Raw genomic sequence first — 24554 nt, forward strand, 5'->3', positions numbered from 1 at the left:
ACAACACCTGGGCATGAACTTCAGCTTTCAGCCCCAGGTTTTGGACACTGAGTGGTTTCCCTGAACTGAAGGCACGAGGATCTTTCCAAAAAGGCTTTCCAAGCAGGAATTAGGAAATCCTGTCGTGTGCATTTCTTCCTCTCCCTCAAACTGAGAGCAGCAATCTCCGAGGGAAGAATTTAATCAAAGCCAGCTGCTAATTACTTTCCTGACACCAGGGGAGACGGATGTTGGCATCCAAAAGATCTGGAAGATTTTTCCTTATTAATATTTGATAAATCTGTAATTGGATCGTTTGATTCTGCAGTCTCCTTTGAATAGGAACTTTATTGAAATGAATCTTTATTAATTCAAAGGCACAAAGTTGAGGGGCTGATAACGCAAGGATTGATTGGAGTATCTGGAAGTGGCAGCCCTGGAGAGGAGATAAATTGGGATTGCCTAAGGACAAGTCAATACAGGCTGGATTTAATCCACAGTGCTTCCTATTAGAGGACAGAAATTACATTCTGTAAAGAGTTAAATTTCTCTGATTTCTCATTTCTCTCTCTTTTTTTTTTTTTTTTGCTGAAGTTCAGGGATTTCACATGAATATTTAATTCAAAAGCAAACGAGAATTAAGTGTGCTAACATTGAATTAATAAAAGAGTTGAGTGGCATCCAATAGTGAGCAAAAAGTCCAAAAATCAAAATTGCAACATTAGAGCTACTTAATACATCACATTGTTTAGGAACTGATATCACCATTTCCTCTTGATCCTGATAAAATAAAGCCAAGACTTTATTAAATGCAGTAAGAACGTTGTAAGGCTGAATATTATTACCCTGGCCACAAACCCAATGTCCTGCTCTGATTTTGAGCTATGGAAACCTCTGGCACTGGTTTCTGTTAATAAATTTCTGCTAATAAACCAGTGACAAAGCAAAATAAATGTGCAGAAACCTCTGGTTTAGAAGGAAAATAAATTCAAGCCCTTGTGCGAAGTCACTGAGGGATGGGAACGCCCAAACTTTTATTGAGGAGAGATTAAAATTCCTTTTTCTTCACCAGCGACGCTGCTTGGAACAGACAGCGAAGAAATGGCAAAAAATGAGACAGAAAACTTTAATCCTTGGGGTTGTGACCATTCTCTGGGGAACCTGTCCAGAACTCTTCCATAAAAAAAATAAAACAAAAAAAACCCCCAAAACCAAAAAGCCAACAAACACACAAAATCAACACGGAAAGAAGTAATTGAAGCAGGTTTAAAATATTTTTATTATTATTTTGTAAAGTTATTTGAAGTATCACCCTCGAAGTCACAGTTCTGTGGCAGAAGTGCCGCTGATGCTCCCCATTCCCAGCGAACACCTGGCTTTGTGCTTTTCCTTAGAGGAAACACCCTCTCCTCCTTTCAATTCCTTTCAACAAAACCCTTTTCCCCTTTTAATCTCCATTTTCCCCTTTTTTTCTCCCCATTTTTCCCTTTTTTCCCCCATTTTCCCCTTTTCGGATCCCCGGCAATGTTGAGGGCGATGAGGGCGGCTGACGGTCCGTGACTGCCCCCTGGTGCCCCGCACGGGAACAGCACCCACGGCGGCCCTTCTGCGCCCCTCACACGGGGCAACACCGCCTTGGGAGCACCGAGGGGACACCCCAGCCCCGCCACCACCGATCCCGGCCCCGCCACCACCGATCCGGCCCCGCCGCTTCCACAGGAACCTCCCCAGCCCCGCCGGCCCCGCCGCCATCACCGCCTCCCCTCACGGCCTCCACCGCACCTCCCGCAGCCCTGAGCAACCGAACGTCGAGCGGCGGATTCCTCACGGTACCGCGCTGCGCCCATCGAGGTGTTGGCAGATCGGTTGGCTCAGCCTGGGGACGCGCGGTGAGGGCGCGGCGGGGGCCGGTGGACGCCGCCATTTTGCAGGAAGAGGTGAGGGCGGCCGGGGGCTCTTTTGCTTTTCCTCTTTTCCCGTTTCCTTCTCTCTTTTCCCGTTTCCTTCTCCCATTTTCCCATTTCCTTCTCCCATTTTTCCATTTTTTGCTCCCTTCCCGTCAGCTGCATGTGTGCGGCAGCGCCGCTGCTGGGACGCGGGGAGGCCGGGCGGGCTGTGAGGGGGCTCTGGGGCTGGGGAGTTCAGCGCCTCCTTTTCCTTTTTTCCTTTTTTATTTTCCCTTTTTCCTTTTTCCTTCCTTTTCCTCGTTCCTTTTCCGTTCTTTGCCCTTTCCCTTCTCTTTTGCAGGGCTGTCCGGGGCTGTCATTGCGGGGAGAGCAGCGTCTGCCATGGCCAATGTGAGTGAGTGACGCCCGCAATTGAGGATAGCCCGGAATTGAGGATTAAATGCAATTAAAAACAGATTTGGGTGGAAAAAAAAACCTTAAAAATCCTTTAATTCCACCTCCGTGCCCTGAGAAGGGACAACTTCCCGTGTGCTTGGACCCTTGTTAAACCTCAGCACCCTCAGAGAGAAGAATTTCTCCCCCAAGCCCAATCCAGTGTAAATATCCCAGGAATAATAACGAAATTAAGGATTAAAATCAATTTTTTCCTGGGTTTTTCTGTCATCCTGGGCTCAGGGCGTGTTTTGGAGCGCTCAGCTGATTTGAAGCAATAAAACGCCTTTTTATTGATTGTTTTTTTCCTTTTATTGGTTGTTTTTTCTGGCTGCCGCCGTGGGGATGAGCAATAATAACGTGAATTATTCAATGCCAGGTGTGGCAAAATTTGCATGAGCTGCAATTAGCGACAAGTGATAATGAAGAAAAATTCTCTTTTCTGCTAATTACATCTTGGCTGTAATTGTTTACATCTGTTTCTTTTATATTTACACAGAAGCAAATATATATATTTATATATGCACAGAAGTAAATATATATTTATATATTTTCACAGAAGCAAATATTGTATTTATATAATGTATATAAACATAATGTTTACTTCGAAATATATGTATTACTATATTAATATAGTATAATATTAATTAACTATATTAGTATAGTATAATATTAATATATTACTAAATATGTATAATTAAATAATATATATAAATATATAAATACATGTTTATATATTTATATATATATTTACTTATTTATATAAATATATATATTTACACAGAAGTAAGTATATTTATTTACACAGAAGTAAATATATATATTTATATTTACACAGAGGTAAATATATATTTATATTGACACAGAAGTAAATATATATAATATATATGTTTACTTATATATATAAATATATATTTATATTGACACAGAAGTAAATATATATATTTATATTTACACTGAAGAAAATCTATCTATTTATATTTACAGATAAGTAAATATATATATTTATATTTACACATTAGTAAATATTTATATTTACACAGAAGTAAATATATATATTTCTATTTACACAGAAGTAAATATATATAATATATATATTTACTTATATATATAAATATATATTTATATTTACACAGAAGTAAATACAGGTGTGTCAATATTTGCATGAGCTGCAATTAGCGACAAGTGAGGCTGATAATGAAGAAAAATTCTCTTTTTGCTAATTACATGTTGGCTGTAATTGTTTACATCTGTTTGTGGCATCCTCATCATGCAAAAATTGATTTTAATAGAGATTTGACATGATAAAGGAAAAAGGTTGGAGTGGAATCAGATACAGGAACCTTGTAAAGGAGACAGCTCCAGGCTTGAACTGGAAATAATTGATTTAAAACAAAAATTAAATGTGTTTTGAAGCATTTGAGGTCTTATAATTTGGTAGAAATTATTTTATATTTACACAGAAGTAAATATATATATTTATATTTACATGGAAGTAAATATATATTTATATTTACACAGAAGTAAATATATTTATATTTAGACTGAAGTAAATAGATATTTATATTTACACGGAAGTAAATATTTATATTTACACAGAAGTAAATATATATAATATAAATTTACTTATGTATATAAGTATATATTTATAGTTACACAGAAGTAAATATATATATTTATATTTATACATTAGTAAATATATCTATTTATATTTACAGAGAAGTAAATATATATATTTATATTTACACATTAGTAAATATTTATATTTACACAGAAGTAAATATATCTCTTTATATATTTACACAGAAGTAAACATATATATTTACATTTACACAGAAGTAAATATATCTATTTATATTTGCACAGAAGTATTATATTTATATTTACACAGAAGTAAATATATATTTATATTTACACAGAAGTAAATATATATGTTTATACAGAAGAAAATATATGTATATATTTACACAGAAGTAAATATTATACTTATATTTACACAGAAGTAAATATATTTATATTTACACAGAAGTAAATATATTTATTTACATTTACACAGAAGTAAATATATATATTTACACGGAAGTAAATATATTTATTTATTTTTACACAGAAGTAAATATGTATATTTACACAGATGTAAATATGTATTATATATATTTACTTATATATATAAATATATATTTATATTTACACAGAAGTAAATATATATATTTATATTTACACAGATGTAAATATATATATTTACACAGTGCTGGATAAAAAAACCTTCTACTGCCTTTGGTTCTTATACTTTAAATAGCTATAATTCAAATTTTAATATAATTATTGAGGGAAGATTTTTCACGGAGCTGCATTTAAATGACTCTAAGTATTTTTCCTACAAAATATTAATTAATTTGATTACTAATGAATGATTTGAATGGTTTTCTGTGCAGGTGCTGTGCAGCAGAGCCAGGTTGGTTTCCTACCTGCCAGGGTTCCCCTCCCTGCTCAGCAGGGTTGGAAATTCCAGAACTTTCTCCACTGCCGGATCCTCGGGCTCCGATGAGCCCCTCGTGGCTGCTGCACCCCCCGAGCTCTGTAAGGAAAAAACACATTGATTCCCTGGAAAGCTGAATTTAGAACTGGGATTTTGGGCTTGGTAAAAGGGAAAAATCAGATTTATGGAGAAAAATCAAATTTAGGAAAAAAAGCAAATTTATTCCCTGGAAATCCCAGTTTGGAACTGGGATTCTTGACTTGGTAGAAAAATCAAATTTATAAAGAAAATTAAGTTTAGGAAAAAAAGCAAATTTAGGGGGAAAAAAGCAATTTTATTCCCTTGAAATCTGAATTTAGAAGTTTGATTTTTGGCTTGTAGAAAAGCAAATTTATGAAGGAAAAGCATATTTAGAAAAAAAGCAAATTTATTCCCTTGAAATCCCAATTTGGAACTGGGGTTCTTGACTTGGTACAAGAGAAAAAGCAAATTTAGGAAAAAAAGCGAATTTATTCCCTGGAAATCTCAATTTAGAACTGGGATTTTTGACTTGGTAGAAGAGAAAAATCAAATTTATAAAGAAAAAGCAAATTTAGGAAAAAAAGCAATTTTATTCCCTGGAAATCTGAATTTAGAAGTGAGATTTTTGACTTGGTAGAAAATCAAATTTATTTAAAAAAAGCACATTTAGAAAAAAGAGAAAAAATCAAATTTTTTTCTTTTGCAATCCCAGTTTTGAAATGGGATTTCTTGGGATTTCTTGACCATTTTTTGCAATTTCCATGGTGTTTTTTGGGTTTCCATGGTGTTTTTGGGGTTTCCCTCACCACTTTTGGGGTTTCCTTCTATCTTTGCAATTCCCTGGCTGTTTTTGGGATTTCCCTGCTGGTTTTGGGATTTCCCTGCTGTTTTTGAGTTCCCCTGACCAGTTTTGGGATTCCTGGTTGGTTTTGGGGTTTCCCTGTTGGTTTTGGGGTTTGTGATTTTTCCTTTGGGATTTCTGGACTGCTTTTGGGGTTTCTTGGCTGTTTTTGGGGTTTCCCTGCTGTCTTTGGGATTTCCTGACCATTTTTGGGTTTCTCTGACCAGTTTTGGGTTTCCCTTCTGTCTTTGGGATTTCCCTGCTGGTTTTTGGGTTTCCCTGCTGTCTTTGTGATTTCCTGACCGTTTTTGTGGTTTCCTCACTGCTTTGGGTTTTCCTGACCAGTTTTTGGGGTTTCCCTGCTATCTTTGGGATTTCCCTTCTGTCTTTGGGATTTCCCTGACTGCTTTTGGGTTTCCTGACCGTTTTTGGGATTTCCCTGCTGTCTTTGGGTTTCCTGACCCATTTTGGGGTTTCCTGACCCATTTTGGGGCTTTCCTGACCAGTTTTGGGTTTCCCTTCTGTCCTTGGGGTTTCCCTTCTGTCTTTGGGATTCCCTGACTGTTTTTGGGTTTCCCTGCTGCCTTTGGGCTTTCCTGACCATTTTTGGGGTTTCCCTGCTGTCTGTGGGATTTCCTGACTGTTTTTTGATTTCTCTGCCATTTTTGGGTTCCCCTGCCCGCTTTTGGGTTTCCCTGACCATCTTTGGGGTTTCCCTGCTGTCTTTGGGATTTCCTGACCATCTTTGGGATTTCCTGACTGGTTTTGTGGTTTCCTCAGTGCTTTGGGATTTCCTGACCAGTTTTGGGTTTCCCTGACTGTTTTGGGTTTCCCTGACCAGTTCTTGGGATTTCCCTGCTGGTTTTGGGATTTCTTGGTTGTTTTTGGCTTTCCCTGACCATCTTTGGGTTTCCCTGCTGGTTTTGTGATTTCCTGACTGTTTTTGTGGTTTCCTCAGTGCTTTGGGTTTCCCTGACCGTTTTGGGATTCCCTGACCAGTTCTTGGGATTTCCCTTTTGGTTTTGGGATTTCCTTGCTGGTTTTGGGTTCCCCTGACCACTTTTGGGTTTCCCTGCTGTCTTTGGGATTCCTTAGCTGGTTTTGGGGGTTCCCTGACCCATTTTGGTGTTCCCCTCCCCGCAGCCCCCAGGACGGTGTGGCCGGACGAGCTGCTGGGTCCCTTTGGGCCGCAGGACCGGCGTTTCCAGCTGCCCGGGCACCTGGGCTTTGGCTGCCACCTGCATGGCACTGCCAGCCAGCGGGCACCGCCCGGCCTGCCCGAGCTGCTGGCCCAGCCCTCAGCCAGCGACCGGCACCGCTTGGTCATGGCCCAGTGCATCAATGAGTTCCAGGTGAGAGCAGGCCGGGTTTTCTAGAAAATTCCTTCACCTCAGGGTTTGCTCCTGGGGATTCCAGAGGCCTCAGTGTTAATCAAGTTCATGCATATTGTAAAATCTGAGCTCCTGATAGGCTGTAGAGAAAAGTTCAGCTCCTCCTTTTGTTTCCAATACCTGAAGTTGGTTTACTGAAACCAAGATCTGTGTTCCCACCATGATATGAAAGGTTCTCAAAACCTTCATATCTGTTCCCAGACTGTCTGTTCCCAGCAGCAGCCAAGGACAGAACGGTCTGAGAATCTTGTTGTTTATATAGAAGGTGGCTGAGAACCTAATTATTGACAGGATCAAGCCTGGGTAAGGCTGCTTTTACAGCAGGATTCTGTGGGATCTCAGCACCTCAGGACTGAGGTGTCACCGAGACCACCCTTGGGGGGCTCAGGAGTCCTGGAATGTTCCAGAAGTGTCTGGTGGCTGCACTTTGATCCCACACAGGAGACGACACCTGTATGAGGACAGGAGGGTTTCACCGGGGTGAATGGTGAAGGGATCAGTTAATTAGAGAGTGAAACACAGGGTTTAGGATTTCTGTACAGGGGGGTTTAGAGAAGTAAGATGGAGGAATTGGGGCGTGTCCTGTCCTTCTTCTTCTTCTTCTTCTCCTCCATCTTCTGTGGTGATGGTGGCACTTTGGGATTGGTCATTACTAAAAGTGCACCGGGCAATAAGGGTAAAAGGTATTGGGGAAAAATGATAAATATTGTACACGTAACTTTGGGTATAAAGATAGGTGACCGCCCGGAGGGCAGGGAGTGTGCTCATGGCTGGCTGCTGAGCAGAGCTCTGTCGGGCCCAGAGAAAATCTTTTAGATAAACAATTAATAAACACCGAGACCGAGAAAAGAACTGAAGCCTCTTCTCGTCCTGGGCTGCCCCAAGGCCACCCCGGGCCTTTCCAGGCCCTCCAAACAGCCAAAAACCAGACAGGCTTCTATATTTCTTTAAAGCATACTTGAACCAGGCTCTCCACAGTGGCTGAAATTATTCCATTGTTTTCATGGCCAAATCTCCCAGGTGCATTTACTCTGGGCAGTTCTCCCCCTTCCCTGGGTTGGGAGGGAACAGTCCCAGTGTCTGGAAGGAGGTGGCCATGGGGGTGCCATGGGGGTGCCAGAGGGGTGTGAGGGTCCGCCCGACACGAACGGGTGACAAATAATTTTTGGGTGCAAAAATAACCAACAAAGGCACAGGGGTTTGCAGTAGCAAATCAACAAGATGGAATTTATTGATAATAACCACAGCTAAATATGCATTAGGTTAGAGGATCCGGGGAAGAGAAGGATAGGATAAGGAAAAAGGGAGGAAAGAAGGTCAGGGAATGGGGTGTAGCTACCAGGACGTGCTGGTGTGTTAATCAAGTTCATGCACATTGCAAAATCTGAGCTCCTGACAGGCTGTAGAGAAAACTTCAGCTCCTCCTTTTGTTTCCAATACCTGAAGTTTGTTTACTGAAACCAAGATCAGTGTTCCCACCATGATATGAAAGTTCTCAAAACCTTTATTCCTGTTTGATATTAAACTAAAAATTTGAATTTTTGGTGCTTTTTTAGGGTTCGGATGCTCCCCAGAAGCAGCAGATCAATAATGCTGAAAGCTACTTTGAAAATGCCAAGGTGGAATGTGCAGTGCAAGCCTGTCCTGAGCTGCTGAGAAAAGGTTCAGTCAAAAAATTCAGCCCAAAAAATTCAAATTTTAAATGCAAAACCAGTGAATGGCAATGCTCCACACAGAATATGGAATGAGTAAAATAATCAGTACAAAAATAAAAATAATCAGTACAAAAATAAAAATAATCAGTACAAAAATAAAAATAATCAGTACAATATTACAATTACAATAACACCAATAAATGAAGCAATTTAAAAAGGGAATGTGGGTGTGTGGGATGAAGGCTGCCCTGCCCTGCAGGACAAACCCTGATTCTCCACATTTATATTTATTATATATTAATTGTAATACTAATAAAAATTACAATAACACCAATGAAATGAAGCAATTTAAAAGTGTGTGTGGGATGAAGGCTGCCCTGCAGAGCAGGACAAACTCTGTATTTATATTTATATTTATTATATATTATTAATTGTAGACCCACATTTATATTTATTATATATTAATTGTAATACTAATTAAAAATAAAATAACAGCAATAAATGAAGCAATTTAAAAGGGAATGTGGGTGTGTGTGGGATGAAGGCTGCCCTGGCAGAGCAGTACAAACTCTGCATTTTCCCCACATTTGTATTTATTATATATTAATTGTAATGCTAATAACAATTAAAATAACCCAAATAAATGAAGCAATTGAAAAGGGGATGTGTGTGTGTGGGATGAAGGCTGCCCTGCAGAGCAGGACAAACTCTGTATTTATATTTATATTTTTATTTTTATGTGTCAGCTCTGAGTGCAGGGCCAGCTCTGTCAGGAAATGAAATTGGAATTTAGGGACTGGAGAAGTTCCTAAATACCTGTTAAGTACCTAAATACCTGTTTTCAACTTAAATATCAGTGATCCCGTTGCAGACGTGCAGGCGCTGTTCCCCGAGGCGCAGCCCCAGCGCCTGACGGTGCTGACGGTGACGCAGAGGAGCCAGCACGACATGAGCGTGTGGAGCCACGAGGTGGAGCAGGAGAGGGAGGCGCTGCTGGAGAACGTCAGTGCAGCACCAAAGCCCAGTTCCTGTCCTGCACATCCCTGAGAGATACAGATATAGATCCATGGTGTATAGATAGATACATGTGATATAGATCCATGTTGTATAGAGAGATACGTGTGATATAGATCCATGTTGTATGTATATAGAGATACGTGTGATATAGATCCATGTTGTATATAGAGATATGTGTGATATAGATCCATGTTGTATATAGAGATATGTATGATATAGATCCATATTCTATATATAGAGAGATAGATATAATATAGATCCATATTGTATATAGAGAGATTTGTGTGATATAGATCCATATTGTATATAGAGATATGTGTGATATAGATCCATGTTGTATATAGAGAGAGATATGTGGGAAGATATGTGGGATATATAGATCCATGTTGTATATAGAGATACGTGTGATATAGATCCGTGTTGTATATAGAGAGATAGATGTAATGTAGATCCATATTGTATATAGAGATATGTGTGATATAGATCCATATTGTATATAGAGAGATATGTGTGATATAGATCCATGTTGTATATATAGAGAGATAGATATAATATAGATCCATATTCTATATATAAAGAGATAAATGTAATATAGATCCATGTTGTATATAGAGATATGTGTGATACAGATCCATATTCTATATATAGAGAGATAGATATAATATAGATCCATATTGTATATATAGAGAGATATGTGGGATATAGATCCATATTGTATATATAGAGAGATACATGTGATATAGATCCACATTGTATAGATAGATACATGTGATATAGATCCATATTCTATACAGAGATACGTGTGATATAGATCCATATTCTATATATAGAGATATGTGTGATACAGATCCATATTGTATATAGAGATATGTGTGATATAGATCCATGTTGTATATAGAGATATGTGTGATATAGATCCATATTCTATATATAGAGATATGTGTGATACAGATCCATATTGTATATAGAGATATGTGTGATATAGATCCATGTTGTATATAGAGATATGTGTGATATAGATCCATATTCTATAGACAGAGAGAGATATGTGATATAAATCCATATTCTATATATAGATACATAATACAAATCCATATTTTATATATATAATATCCATCCATATTTTACATAGATATATATAATTTAGATCCATATTATATATATAGATATATAGAACAGATCCATATTTTATATAGGGAAAGATATATATATATAATATAGATCCTTATAATATATCTAGTGATATATATAATATAAATCTATGTTCTATATATAGATATGTAACACAGATCCATATTTTTATATATATAATATAGATCCATATTTTGTATATATATAGATATATATAATTTAGATCCATATTCTACATATAGAGAGGTATAAATAATATGTTCTATATTTTTATATATAGATATTTATAATATAGTTCCATATTATATATAGAGATATATAATAGAGATCCATAATTTATATATAGAGATAGATAATTTAGATCCGTGTTTTATATATATATATATAAAAAATAGATCCATGTTTTATATATAGACCCTTATTCTATATATATAGAGAGGTACATATAATATAAATCTATACTCTATATATAGAGAGAGATCTATATAATATAGATCTGTATATAATATAGATCTCTATTACATTATTAAATGTAATATATTAGATTTTTATCTTTTTTACCATTTATAATACACTTCTATTTTAGTTCTTTGTTATTAATTATAATTTATATAATTTTTAATATATAAATTTAATAATTTATAATTATAAAAATTTAATTTAAATTTTTAATTCATTTAATTATGATTCCACTGCAATTTTAATGGTCAAAAATTTAAAAATCACCAGTTTCTCTGGGTTTTTTTTCCATTTTAATGAATGTTTTTAATTCTTTTAACCCCAAATTTCAATTTTGTTTTTCATCTTAACTTTCTCTTGTTCTTTTACCTCTAGAGGGCTCTGAAAATCCCTTTTATTTTTATTTCCCATTTATTTCCCACAATTTGACCATTTCCCCACCAAGTGTCGCTGTTCACTGCCCTCAGCACCTCAAAAAAAGAACATTTCTGCCTATTCTTTATAAAATATCCCCAAACCCAACATTTCATCTGGAAATAAATCATATTTATGCCTGAAATTAATTTGGGAATGCCCTAAATCACAAATATGGGCTGTCTAAATCAACCACAAAAAAAGGAATCAACACAAAATGACACAGAAATTCAAATTTCCTTCACTTCAGTGTGTTCTTCTCTTTGAATTATTGCTGCCTTGTTGCTCTTATGCTAAATATTGCTAAATGAGATTAAAATCTTCATTTCATGGGCTAAAAATGAGATTAAAATCCTCATTTCATGGGCTAAAAAATGAGATTAAAATCCTAATTTCATGGGCTAAAAATGAGATTAAAATCCTCATTTCATGGGCTAAAAATGAGAATAAAATCCTCATTTCATGGGCTAAAAAATGAGAATAAAATAATATAATTATTTATTACTAACACAAAATAATATTAATATTATTAATCCAAAATAAGGGTAAAATTCCCTAGTTTTGAATTAATACAGAATTTATTGTAAAGGATAAATTTTCCTTATTTTGAATTAATACAGAATTTGCTGTAAAGGGTAAATTTTCCTTATTTTCAACTAATACAGAATATAATTACTAATGACTAATACAAAATAATATTAATATTATTAATATTAATCCAAAATAAGGGTAAAATTCCCTAGTTTTGAATTAATACAGAATTTAGGGTAAAGGGTAAATTTTCCTTATTTTGAATTAATACAGAATTTATTGTAATGGGTAAATTTCTTTAATTTTAAACTAATACAGAATTTGCTGTCAAGGGTAAAATTCCCTTATTTTGTATTGAAAAGGATAAATTTTCCTTATTTTGAATTAATACAGAATTTACTTTAAAGGGTAAAAATCTCTCATTTTTAACAATCTACAATTCTAATACACAATTTGCTGTAAAGGGTAAATTTTCATTATTTTGAACTAATACAGAATATAATTATTAATTACTAATACAAAATAATATTAATATTAATCCAAAATAAGGGTAAAATTCCCTAGTTTTGAATTAATACAGAATTTATTTTAAAGGGTAAATTTTCCTTATTTTGAACTAATACAGAATTTATTGTAATGGGTAAATTTTCCTTATTTTGAATTAATACAGAATATAATTATTAATTACTAATACAAAATAATATTAATATTATTAATATTAATCCAAAATTTGGGTAAAATTCCCTAGTTTTGAATTAATACAGAATTTATTGTAAAGGATAAATTTTCCTTATTTTAAACTAATACAGAATATAATTATTAATTACTAATACAAAATAATATTAATATTAATCCAAAATAAGGGTAAAATTCCCTAGTTTTTAATTAATACAGAATTTATTGTAAAGGGTAAATTTTCCTTATTTTGAACTAATACAGAATATAATTATTAATTATTAATACAAAATAATATTAATATTAATCCAAAATAAGGGTAAAATTCCCTAGTTTTGAATTAATACAGAATTTATTGTAAAGGATAAATTTTCCTTATTTTAAACTAACACAGAATTTACTGTAAAGGATAAATTCCCTCATTTTAAATTAATACAGAATTTGCTATAAAAATTAAATTTCCCTTATTTTGGCCCTGTTAAGGGACTGAAGCTGCATAAATCCTATTTTTATCAATTTGAAACCTTGACCTTTTTAGTCCACTAATTACAGAGAAAATCCAATTTTTACAACTATAAGTAAATAAATAATTTTATTTATAACAACTAAAGTCAGAAATCATTCATTTTCTGGGATAACCTCATTTTTGATGCCTTTCTTTTCCCAATTTTTATTTGCAGTTCATCAATGGTGCCAAGGAAATTTGCTGTGCGATTTCTGCTGAGGGCTACTGGGCTGATTTCATTGACCCCTCCTCAGGACTGGCTGTGAGTTCCTTCTTGCTGTAAAATTTGGATTAAATCCAATTTTTCCAGGGTAATTCCTGAATAAATGAAGGTTTCTAAGCTCTGAGTGCAGGGCCGGCTTTGTTAGGAAATTAAATTGGAATTTAGGGACTGGAGAAGTTCCTGAATACCTGTTTGCAACTTAAATATCAGTTTAATTTACATGTAACTTTCATTTAAATACCTGTTTGCAACTTAAATATCAGTTTAATTTACATTAACTTTTATTTAAATACATGCTTGCAACTTAAATATCAGTTTAATTTACATATCACTTTCATTGAAATACCTGTTTGCAACTCAAATATCAGTTTAAATACTTAAATATCAGTTTAATTTAAATACCTGTCTGCAACTTAAATATCAGTTTAAATACCTCAATACCAGTTTAATATAAATACCTCTTTTCAACCTAAATATCAGTTTAATTTAAATATCAGTTTAATTGAAATACCTGTTTGCAACTTAAATACCAGTTTAATTGTAATATCAGTTAATTTAAATACTTCAATACCAGTTTAATTTAAATACTTGTTTGCAACTTAAATATCACTTTAATTTACATACCAGTTTCATCTTAATACCTGTTTGCAACTTAAATATCAGTTTAATTTAAATATCAGTTTAAATACCTGCTTGCAACTTAAATACCAGTTTAATTGTAATACCAGTTTAATTTAAATACCTGTTTGCAACTTAAATATCAGTTTAATTGTAATATCAGTTTAATTGAAATATCAGTTTAATATAAATACCTGTCTGCAACTTAAATATCAGTTTCATTTACATATCAGTTTAATTTGCATACCAGTTTAATTTAAATATCAGTTTAGATACTTGTTTGTAACTTAAATACCAGTTTCATTTAAATACTTAAATACCAGTTTAATTGAAATACATGATCACAATTGAATCACATTTTTGCTCCTCTAACCAGCTTTCTTTAGGGATTTATTGCAGATTTGAGTTGTTAATTTTACAATTTCCTGGGAATTTTCTCTCCTTAGTCCCTGTCCTGTTTGTGCTGTTTCAGGCAGGGCTCTGCCCTCAATTCCTCACAAAGGTGGGCTTGGGATTTGAAAGAAAAACCCTTCAAACTCCACATAAAACTTCTCCCCACAGCTAAAGCTGAGCTTTTCTTTCCCCCATCCATCAGAACTGGAAATCCACTGGTGTGGTGTGTTTAATTTCATTTAATTCCTCCCCATTTTATGTACCTGCTCCCCCCCATTTGGTGTGAAATGGTTCTGCCCTCCTCAGCTTTCCTGCCTCATCATTCCCCCCCCATTTGGTGTGAAATGGTTCTGCCCTCCTCAGCTTTCCCGCCTCATCATTCCCCCCCCATTTTATGTAAAATGGTTCTGCCCTCCTCAGCTTTCCCGCCTCATCATTCCCCCCCCATTTGGTGCGAAATGGTTCTGCCCTCCTCAGCTTTCCCGCCTCATCATTCCTCCCCCATTTTATGTACCTGCTCCCCCCCATTTGGTGTGAAATGGTTCTGCCCTCCTCAGCTTTCCCGCCTCATCATTCCTCCCCCATTTTATGTACCTGCTCCCCCCATTTGGTGTAAAATGGTTCTGCCCTCCTCAGCTTTCCCGCCTCATCATTCCCCCCCCATTTTATGTACCTGCTCCCCCCCATTTTGTGTAAAATGGTTCTGCCCTCAGCTTTCCCGCCACAGCCCTGCCAGTTCCATTGTCAATCTTGTGGGTGACAGAATTCCTCCTCCCCTTTTTCCCTCAGATGTATGTGTGCCTTTTCTCCTCCCTGGGCCAAGTGAAAACCTTTTTGTTGAAGCAAAGGAGGATGAGCCACCTTCAATTTATTGACTCAATCAGTCACTTTTAGTGTTAATTAAGTTCATGCATATTGCAAACCCGAGCTCACAATAGGTCAGAGACTACACACCAACCCCTCGTTTTGTTTTCAATGTGTTCTCAAAACTTACTTACTTTGGTATATCAATTATGTTTCACACCTCCAAAAATATGTATTACTATTGGTTAGCTGCCTTTTAAGCCATTTCTGAAAAAATCTCCAACACCTTTTATTGATTAATTATTATTATTATTATTTCTGTGTAGTTTTTCGGGCCTTACAGCAACAACCCCCTGCTGGAGACGGACGAGCGCTACCGGCACTTGGGCTTTGCTGTGGATGACCTGGGCTGCTGCAAAGTGATCAGGCACCACCTGTGGGGCACCCACGTGCTGGTGGGCACCATCTTCACCAACGCTGAGCCCGACAGCCCCATCATGAGGAAACTCAGTGGCCACTGAGCCCTCCCTGCTGCCATCCTGCCCTTCTCGGTGTCACCAGGCCTTCCTCGCTCTGGGCGTTCTTAGAGAATAAAAGTAGCTGGGATTTATTTCTGGGCTCTTGGGAATGTGTGTTCACCACATGTGGATTGGTAAAAGTAGCTGGGATTTATTTCTGAGCTCTTGGGAATGTGTGTTCACATGTGGATTGGTAAAAGTAGCTGGGATTTATTTCTGAGCTCTTGGGAATGTGTGTCCACCACGTGTGGATTGGTAAAAGTAGCTGGGATTTATTTCTGGGCTCTTGGGAATGTGTGTTCACCACATGTGGATTGGTAAAAGTTTATTTCTGGGCTCTTGGGAATGTGTGTTCACCACATGTGGATTGGTAAAAAGTAGCTGGGATTTATTTCTGGGCTCTTGGGAATGTTCACCACATGTGGATTGGTAAAAGTAGCTGGGATTTATTATTTATGGGCTCTTGGGAATGTGTGTTCACCACATGAGGATTGGTAAAAGTTTATTTCTGGGTTCTTGGGAATGTGTGTTCACCACATGTGGATTGGTAAAAGTAGCTGGGATTTATTATTTCTGGGCTCTTGAGAATGTTCACCACATGTGGATTGGTAAAACTGGCTGGGATTTATTTCTGGGCTCTTGGGAATGTGTGTTCACCACATGTGGATTGGTAAAAGTGGCTGGAATTTATTATTTCTGGGCTCTTGGGAATGTGTGTTCACCACATGTGGATTGGTAAAAGTTTATTTCTGGGCTCTTGGGAATGTGTGTTCACCACATGTGGATTGGTAAAAGTAGCTGGGATTTATTCTGGGCTCTTGGGAATGTGTGTTCACCATGTGTGGATTGGTAAAAGTAACTGGGATTTATTTCTGGGCTCTTGGGAATGTGTGTTCACCAACTGTGGATTGGTAAAAGTGGCTGGGATTTATTTCTGGGCTCTTGGGAATGTGTGTTCCCCACATGTGGATTGGTAAATGTAGCTGGGGTTTATTTCTGGGCTCATGGGAATGTGTGTTCACCACATGTGGATTGGTAAAAGTAGCTGGGATTGATTTTGGGCTCTTGGGAATGTGTGTTCACCATGTGTGGATTGGTAAAAGTGGCTGGAATTTATTATTTCTGGGCTCTTGGGAATGTGTGTTCACATGTGGATTGGTAAAAGTAGCTGGGATTTATTATTTCTGGGCTCTTAGGAATGTGTGTTCAGCACATGTGGATTGGCAGTGTTGAGAATCAGAGGAGTGATGATTTTCCTTTTTGAATTTTCTCCATTTTCTTTCACCTCAACAATTCTTTTCATTGAATTCTTTTCATTGCTCTTTGTAATGCTCAGAATCCTCTGAAAATGCCACTGAAATTCCCAACAAATCTGCCGTTCCTGAAATTAAGAACTGGCAAAAAAAAAAATGTAATGAGTCATAAAATTGTTCTCCCAGAATGCAGAACTTAATAAAATCTGGGCTAATCACTCATTTGGAAATTCCACACTCATTCCACACTGTTGGAAAATGAGAATGAGGTCAACTTCCAGTGGTCTCCAACTCATCCAGAGACTCCATAAAAAGTCCTTAATTACCCTGGAATTACTCATCTCTTATTGTTTTTTGTCTTCATGGTGCTTGGGATTTATTTTCTCAGTATTAGCTAAATAGATTTAATTAGTTTATCTACCTAAATGTAATTTAAAGTTGCTTTTGTAACTTTCTTAGGTCATTAAATACCAAAACAGAGAGAGATAATGGGGCAGTGCTTGGATCTCATCATTGTTTTCCTGGGCTTGGATGCATCCTCGACTTGCCTGTGGAATTTGGAAATGCAGAGAGCAATTAGGATCAATTATTGCAATTAGAGAGCTGTTTCAACAGGAAGGTTCCAGGCTCCAAAAACAATCCATGGGAGCAGCAGGGCAGGGATGCCAAGGCTCCTGGAACACCTGGAATTTCAGAGCCTTGCACTTTGGCTCTGGGCTGGAGCCATGGAGCAGATTGGGGGCTCAGCCCAGGCACTCTGGGGCTGTTTTCATGGAAAAATGGGAATCCTGCAGGATTTATTCTGGGGGAATGGGCAGCAGCTCAGTGTGGTGAGGATCCAGGGATTTTAACCTTGACTTTTCCTTTTATCCCAGTGAGTTTGGAGCCATTTTTATGGGAATCCTTCAGGATTTATTCCAGCTCAGTCTGGGTGAGGATCCAGGGATTTTAACCTGACCTTTGCTGTTATCCCAGTGAGTTTTGGAGCCTTTTTTCATGGAACATTGGGAATCATTCAGGATTTATTCCACCTCACTCTGAGTGTGGATCCAGGAATTTTAACCTGATTTTTGCTGTTATCCTGGGATAACAGTTTTGGAGCCATTTTTCATGGAGCAATGGGAATCCTGCAGGATTTATTCCATGGGAATGTTCAGCAGCTCAGTCTGGGTGAGAATCCAGGGATTTTACCTTGACTTTTGCTGTTACCTCAGGAAGTTTGGGGCTGTTTTCCTGGAAAAATGGGAATCCTGCAGGATTTATTCTATGGGAATGTGCAGCAGCTCAGTGTGGGTGAGGATCCAGGGATTTTAACCTGACTTTTCCTGTTTTCCCAGGCAGTTTGGGACCCTTTTGCAGTGGGAATCCTGCAGGATTTATTCCAGCTCAATGTGGGTGAGGATCCAGGGATTTTAACCTGATTTTTGCTGTTATCCCAGTGAGTTTGGAGCCATTTTTATGGGAATCCCTCAGGATTTATTCCAGCTTATTCTGGGTGAGGATCCAGGGATTTTAACCTGATTTTTCCTGTTATCCCAGTGAGTTTGAAGCCATTTTTATGGGAATCCTTCAGGATTTATTCCACCTCAGTGTGGGTGAGAATCCAGGGATTTTAACCTTGACCTCTACTGTTATCCCAGTGAGTTTGGAGCCATTTTTATGGGAATCCTTCAGGATTTATTCCAGTTTATTCTGGGTGAGGATCCAGGGATTTTAACCTGACTTTTCCTGTTATCCCAGGCAGATTGGGGCTGTTTTCCTGGAAAAATGGGAATCCTGCAGGATTTATTCTGTGGGAATGTGCTGCAGCTCAGTGTGGTGAGGATCCAGGGATTTTACCCTGATTTTTGCTGTTATCCCAGTGAGTTTGGAGCCATTTTCATGGGAATCCCTCAGGATTTATTCCAGTTTATTCTGGGTGAGAATCCAGGGATTTTACCCTGATTTTTCCTGTTATCCCAGTGAGTTTGGAGCCATTTTTATGGGAATCCCTCAGGATTTATTCCCCCTCATTCCGGGTGCGGATCCCGGGATTTTCCCTGCTCCCTTTGCCCTGGGATTTGTGCTCTGATTCCAAAACCCCTCCCTCTCCTCTCTCCATGAAATCTCTGTTATTCCAAGGATTTTATTCCCATTTTTTTCCCTTCTCCAGAAGATTAAAGAAGTTGGGAACTGCAGTGTGTTGTGTCTTTTTTGCAAAATTCACATCAAGGGGTCTCACCTGACACTTGGGGGAATTTTCTTGGAAAAATTGGGGAATTCTTCACAGGAATTGTGAATATTTGAAGATTTGGTGTTGTAATTCCAGTTAAAGTTGGGAATGTTCATTTTTGACTTTGGGTTCTTTAAATTTTGTCCTGTAAAGGCCAAAAAAAGCCATTTTCCAGTGGCTTTTCCTGAGGCAGAAAATTGGGAATTTTGCCTTGACCTCATGAATATTAATATTCATAAGAGTCAAATTATGAACATTAATATTCATAATTTTTGTATTAATGAACAATAATATTCACAATATTCATATTAATGAATAATTATATTCACAATATTCGTATTAATGAATAATAATGTTCATAATATTCATATTAATGAACAGTAATATTCACAATATTCATATAAATGGACAATAATGTTCATAATATTCGTATTAATGAACAATAATATTCACAATAATCATATTAATGAACAATAATACAATATTCGTATTAATGAATAATAATGTTCACAATATTCATATTAATGAATAATAATATTCACAATATTCGTATTAACGAATAATAATATTCACAATATTCATATTAATTAATAATAATATTCACAATATTCATATTAATGAACAATTATGTTCATAATATTCTTATTAATGAATAATAATATTCACAATATTCATATTAATGAATAATAATGTTCATAATATTCATATTGATGAACAATAATATTCAAAATATTCACATTAATGAGCAATAATATTCACAATATTAATATTAATGAATTATAATGTTCATAATATTCATATCAAAGAATAATTATGTTTTATGTCAGGGTTTGAAGGGAGCTCCAATTCTCGTTATTTCCCTAATTACAATTTTCTCATTATTAATCCCCAAATTAGCTGGAGCTGTTCCAGTTGGGTTTTTCCTCCCATCACAAGAGCCAGACTGAAATTTCTGCTATAAAAGGAATACAAAATAAAATAATAAACTGCAATAAAATCAGAAAAACAATACTAATAATAATAACAACAATAAATAATAAACAATAAATAATAATTCTATTATTATTATTATTATTATTATTATTATTATTATTATTATTATTATTATTATTATTATTATTATATTGTTGATGTTGAGGTGCTACACTCACAGCTAATTATCTTTAATTTGCATAGCTAATTAACACCAGGGGAAGTATTCTGGGATGGATCTGGAGAATTTTATTCCAAATTTTCCATCCCTTTGGGAGTTCACTGATTTATTCCTGATGTGCTCCTGTCAGGATTTCCAGTGGATATTTTTATATAAATTTGAAATAATTTAAAAATAAATAAAAATAATTTTTAAAAAATTTATATGAATTTATATTTTATATAAATTATATATATTTATGTATAATACATGTTATACATACATATATACTTATATATATAATAAATATTTATATATTTATATCTATTTTTATTAAACTATTTATATATTTATATCTATTTTATTAAGCTATTTATATTTATATATTTTTATATTTTTATATATATTTATATATATAAAATATTTATAGAAATATTTATATATATTTATATCTATTTTTATTAAGCTATTCTTAAACTTGGGAGAGAGCAAATAAAGTGAGATTTAAATCAAATTAATACTCAACATTCTGCCAGGGGGAAGGAGTAAAAATCCTGCAGAATAAATGTGGAAAAACATTTGGAAAAATCAGTGTACAGTGGAGATGATCAAATAACTGGGAATAATTAGGGACTGATAATAATACAATAATAATTGTATTATTATATACAATAATAATTGTAAAAAGGAAATACAATTTTTATTCCTGGGAGGATTTTTGGGATCCAAGACAAATAACTCTGTAAATATAAAAAAAATAATATTTCTTATATAGAAATATATTAATATATTTATGAAAGCATAGATCTCATAGAAAAAAATCTCGTGTGTGTGTATATAAAATATGTAAATATATAAAAATACATATCTATCTATAAAACACATATATTAAAAACTTTATATATACAAATACATATAATTATGTTTTATATATAGATATATATATACATATATATATAGATATACATATAATTATGTTTTATATATAGATATACAAAATGTATATCTATATATAAAAGTGTATATATGAGTATATAATATATAAAAATAGAAAAGATATATATGTAAATATAAAAAAACCTTTATATGCCTTATATTTAAAATATATCATTAAAAAATATATATACAATTATATATAAACCTTATCTATAAATATAAAAGATGTATATTATATATAAAAATAGATATATTTAAATTAATATTTATTTATATTTATTTATATATTTTATATGTGTATATATGTATATATATGTGTACATACATATATACACATATATACACATAAAATATGAAAATATTTGTATTTATATATCTTATATGTGTATATATGTATTTTAATATATTATTAAAATATATATAATGTACAATTATATATAAACCTTATCTATAAATATAAAAGATGTATATTAATTATAAAAATAGATATATTTAAATTAATATTTATTTATATTTATATTTATCTATATATTGTATATGTGTATATATGTATATATAATATATAAAAATAGAAGAGATATCTTATATATGTAAATATAAAAAACCTTATATGTCTTATATTAAAAAAATATTATTACAAATATATAATATAGAATTAAAGATGTAGGTATAAAAATAGGTATCTTTAAATTAATATTTATTTATATTTATATTTATTTATATATTGTATATGTGTATATATGTATATATAATATATAAAAATAGAAAAGATCTCTTATATATGTAAATATAAAAAAGCCCTTATATGTCTTATATTAAAAATATCACATTAAAAAAATATATACAATTATATATAAAACTTATCTATAAATAAAAAAGATGTATATTATGTATAAAAATAGATTTATTTAAGTTAATATTTATTAATATTTATTTATATATTGTATATGTGTGTATATGTATATATGCATATATATGTATACATACATATATACGCATATATACACATAAAATATGAAAATATTTATATTTATTTATAAATTTTATATGTGTATATATGTGTATATATGTATTAAAATATATTATTAAAAATATATATAATATACAATTATATATAAACCTTATTTATAAATATAAAAGATGTATTTTATTTATAAAAATAGATATATTTAAATTAATATTTATATTTATTTATATATTTTATGTGGGTATATATGTATATATATGTATATATATGTATATATATGTATATATATGTATATATATACATATATATACATACATATATACACATATAAAATATATAAATATTTATATATATTTTATATGTGTATATATATGTATTTTTAATATATTATTAAAAATATATATAATATACAATTATATATAAACCTTATCTATAAATATAAAAGATGTATATTATTTATAAAAATAGATATATTTAAATTTATATTTATTTATATTTATTTATATATTGTACATGTGTATATATGAGTATATAATATATAAAAATAGAAAAGATCTCTTATATATATAAATATAAAAAAGCCCTTATATGTCTTATATTAAAAATATATTATTAAAAAATATAATTTACAATTATATATAAACCTTATCTATAAATATAAAAGATGTATATTATTTATAAAATTAGATATATTTAAATAAATATTTATTTATTTTTTTAATATATGTATATATGTATATATATGTATATATATATACATATACATACATATAAACACATATATACACATAAAATATGAAAATATTTATATTTATTTATATCTTTTATATGTGTATATATGTATATATATGTATTTTTAATATATTATTAAAATATATATAATATACAATTATATATAAACCTTATCTATAAATATAAAAAATTTATATTATTTATAAAAATAGATATATTTAAATTAATGTTTATTTATATTTATTTATATATTTGTTTATGTGTATATATAAGTATATAATATATAAAAATAGAAAAGATCTCTTATATATGTAAATATAAAAAAGCCCTTATATGTCTTATATTAATAATATATCATTAAAAAATATATATACAATTATATATAAACCTTATCTACAAATATAAAAACATTATATTATTTATAAAAATAGATATATTTAAATTTATATTTATTTATATTTATTTACATGTTTTATGTGTATATATGTATATATATGTATATATATACATATAAACACATATATACACATAAAATATGAAAATATTTATATTTATATATTTTATGTGGGTATATATGTGTATATATATGTATTTTTAATATACTATTAAAAATATATAATATACAATTATATATAAACCTTATCTGTAAATATAAAAGATGTATATTATTTATAAAAATAGATATATTTAAATTAATATTTATTTATTTTTATTTATATCTTTTATATGTATATATATGTGTGTGTGTGTGTGTGTGTATATATATATATATTTATGCATTTTGAGTCTTAAAAATACCAGAATTTGATAGAGCAGGAGTAGCAAAAATTTGATTTCTTTCAGGTTTTGTGTCTTATCCCTAAAAAACCTGGAGTTGAAGCACCTTGAAGCAAGAAATTCATTAATTAATTTATTAATTACAGCAGAATGAAGGGTTGCAGTGCAATTATTTAGGATTGCTTTGGTGACCTGCAGAAATTCCATTTCTTTTTCATTTTTTTTTTTGCCTGCTGATCTTTGCTCCCTGTGTTTAAAATCCAGAAAATTCCAGGAAAATTGAGAATTCCTGAGGTGAGAGGAAATGTGTGCAAAAGGAAATGAGGGACTGAGGGGATTGATAAAATCAGGAAAATTCAGAATTTAGGGACAAAACCTGAATAATCCTTACAGGCAGGAATCCAAGAAATGCAAGAATTTAACTCCATCCTGTTCTTTATTAATTCCTGATATTATATTGATGATTAATTCCTCTAATTATATTTATTAATTATGGAGCTCATCCACAGCAACCCCTGCCTGGTCCCTGTCTCCTTTTCTTTATGTCCCAGC

The 24554-nt window shown here is 33.0% G+C and overlaps 1 protein-coding gene across 1 annotated transcript; it reads left to right on the forward strand.

Moving 5' to 3' along the window:
- Positions 1–1836: 1836 nt before the first annotated feature.
- Positions 1837–17478, forward strand: MMADHC (metabolism of cobalamin associated D). Its single transcript, XM_074547839.1, has 8 exons — positions 1837–1916; positions 2227–2276; positions 4754–4898; positions 6803–7011; positions 8607–8712; positions 9577–9707; positions 13613–13699; positions 15802–17478. Exons 2-8 carry the CDS (start codon positions 2268–2270, stop codon positions 15994–15996), a joined length of 882 nt encoding a protein of 293 aa, XP_074403940.1. The 5' UTR covers positions 1837–1916; positions 2227–2267; the 3' UTR covers positions 15997–17478.
- Positions 17479–24554: the final 7076 nt, after the last annotated feature.

The sequence above is a fragment of the Zonotrichia albicollis genome, chromosome 10, assembly GCF_047830755.1.
Source record: "Zonotrichia albicollis isolate bZonAlb1 chromosome 10, bZonAlb1.hap1, whole genome shotgun sequence".
NCBI lineage: Eukaryota > Metazoa > Chordata > Aves > Passeriformes > Passerellidae > Zonotrichia > Zonotrichia albicollis.

What these genes read in the sequence shown, in the direction of transcription:
- MMADHC (XM_074547839.1), top strand. An exon ending in TGCTGCACCCCCCGAGCTCT is followed by an intron (nt 4,899 to 6,802) that starts GTAAGGAAAAAA and finishes CCCTCCCCGCAG; the next exon opens with CCCCCAGGACGGTGTGGCCG. An exon ending in GGGAGGCGCTGCTGGAGAAC is followed by an intron (nt 9,708 to 13,612) that starts GTCAGTGCAGCA and finishes TTTTATTTGCAG; the next exon opens with TTCATCAATGGTGCCAAGGA.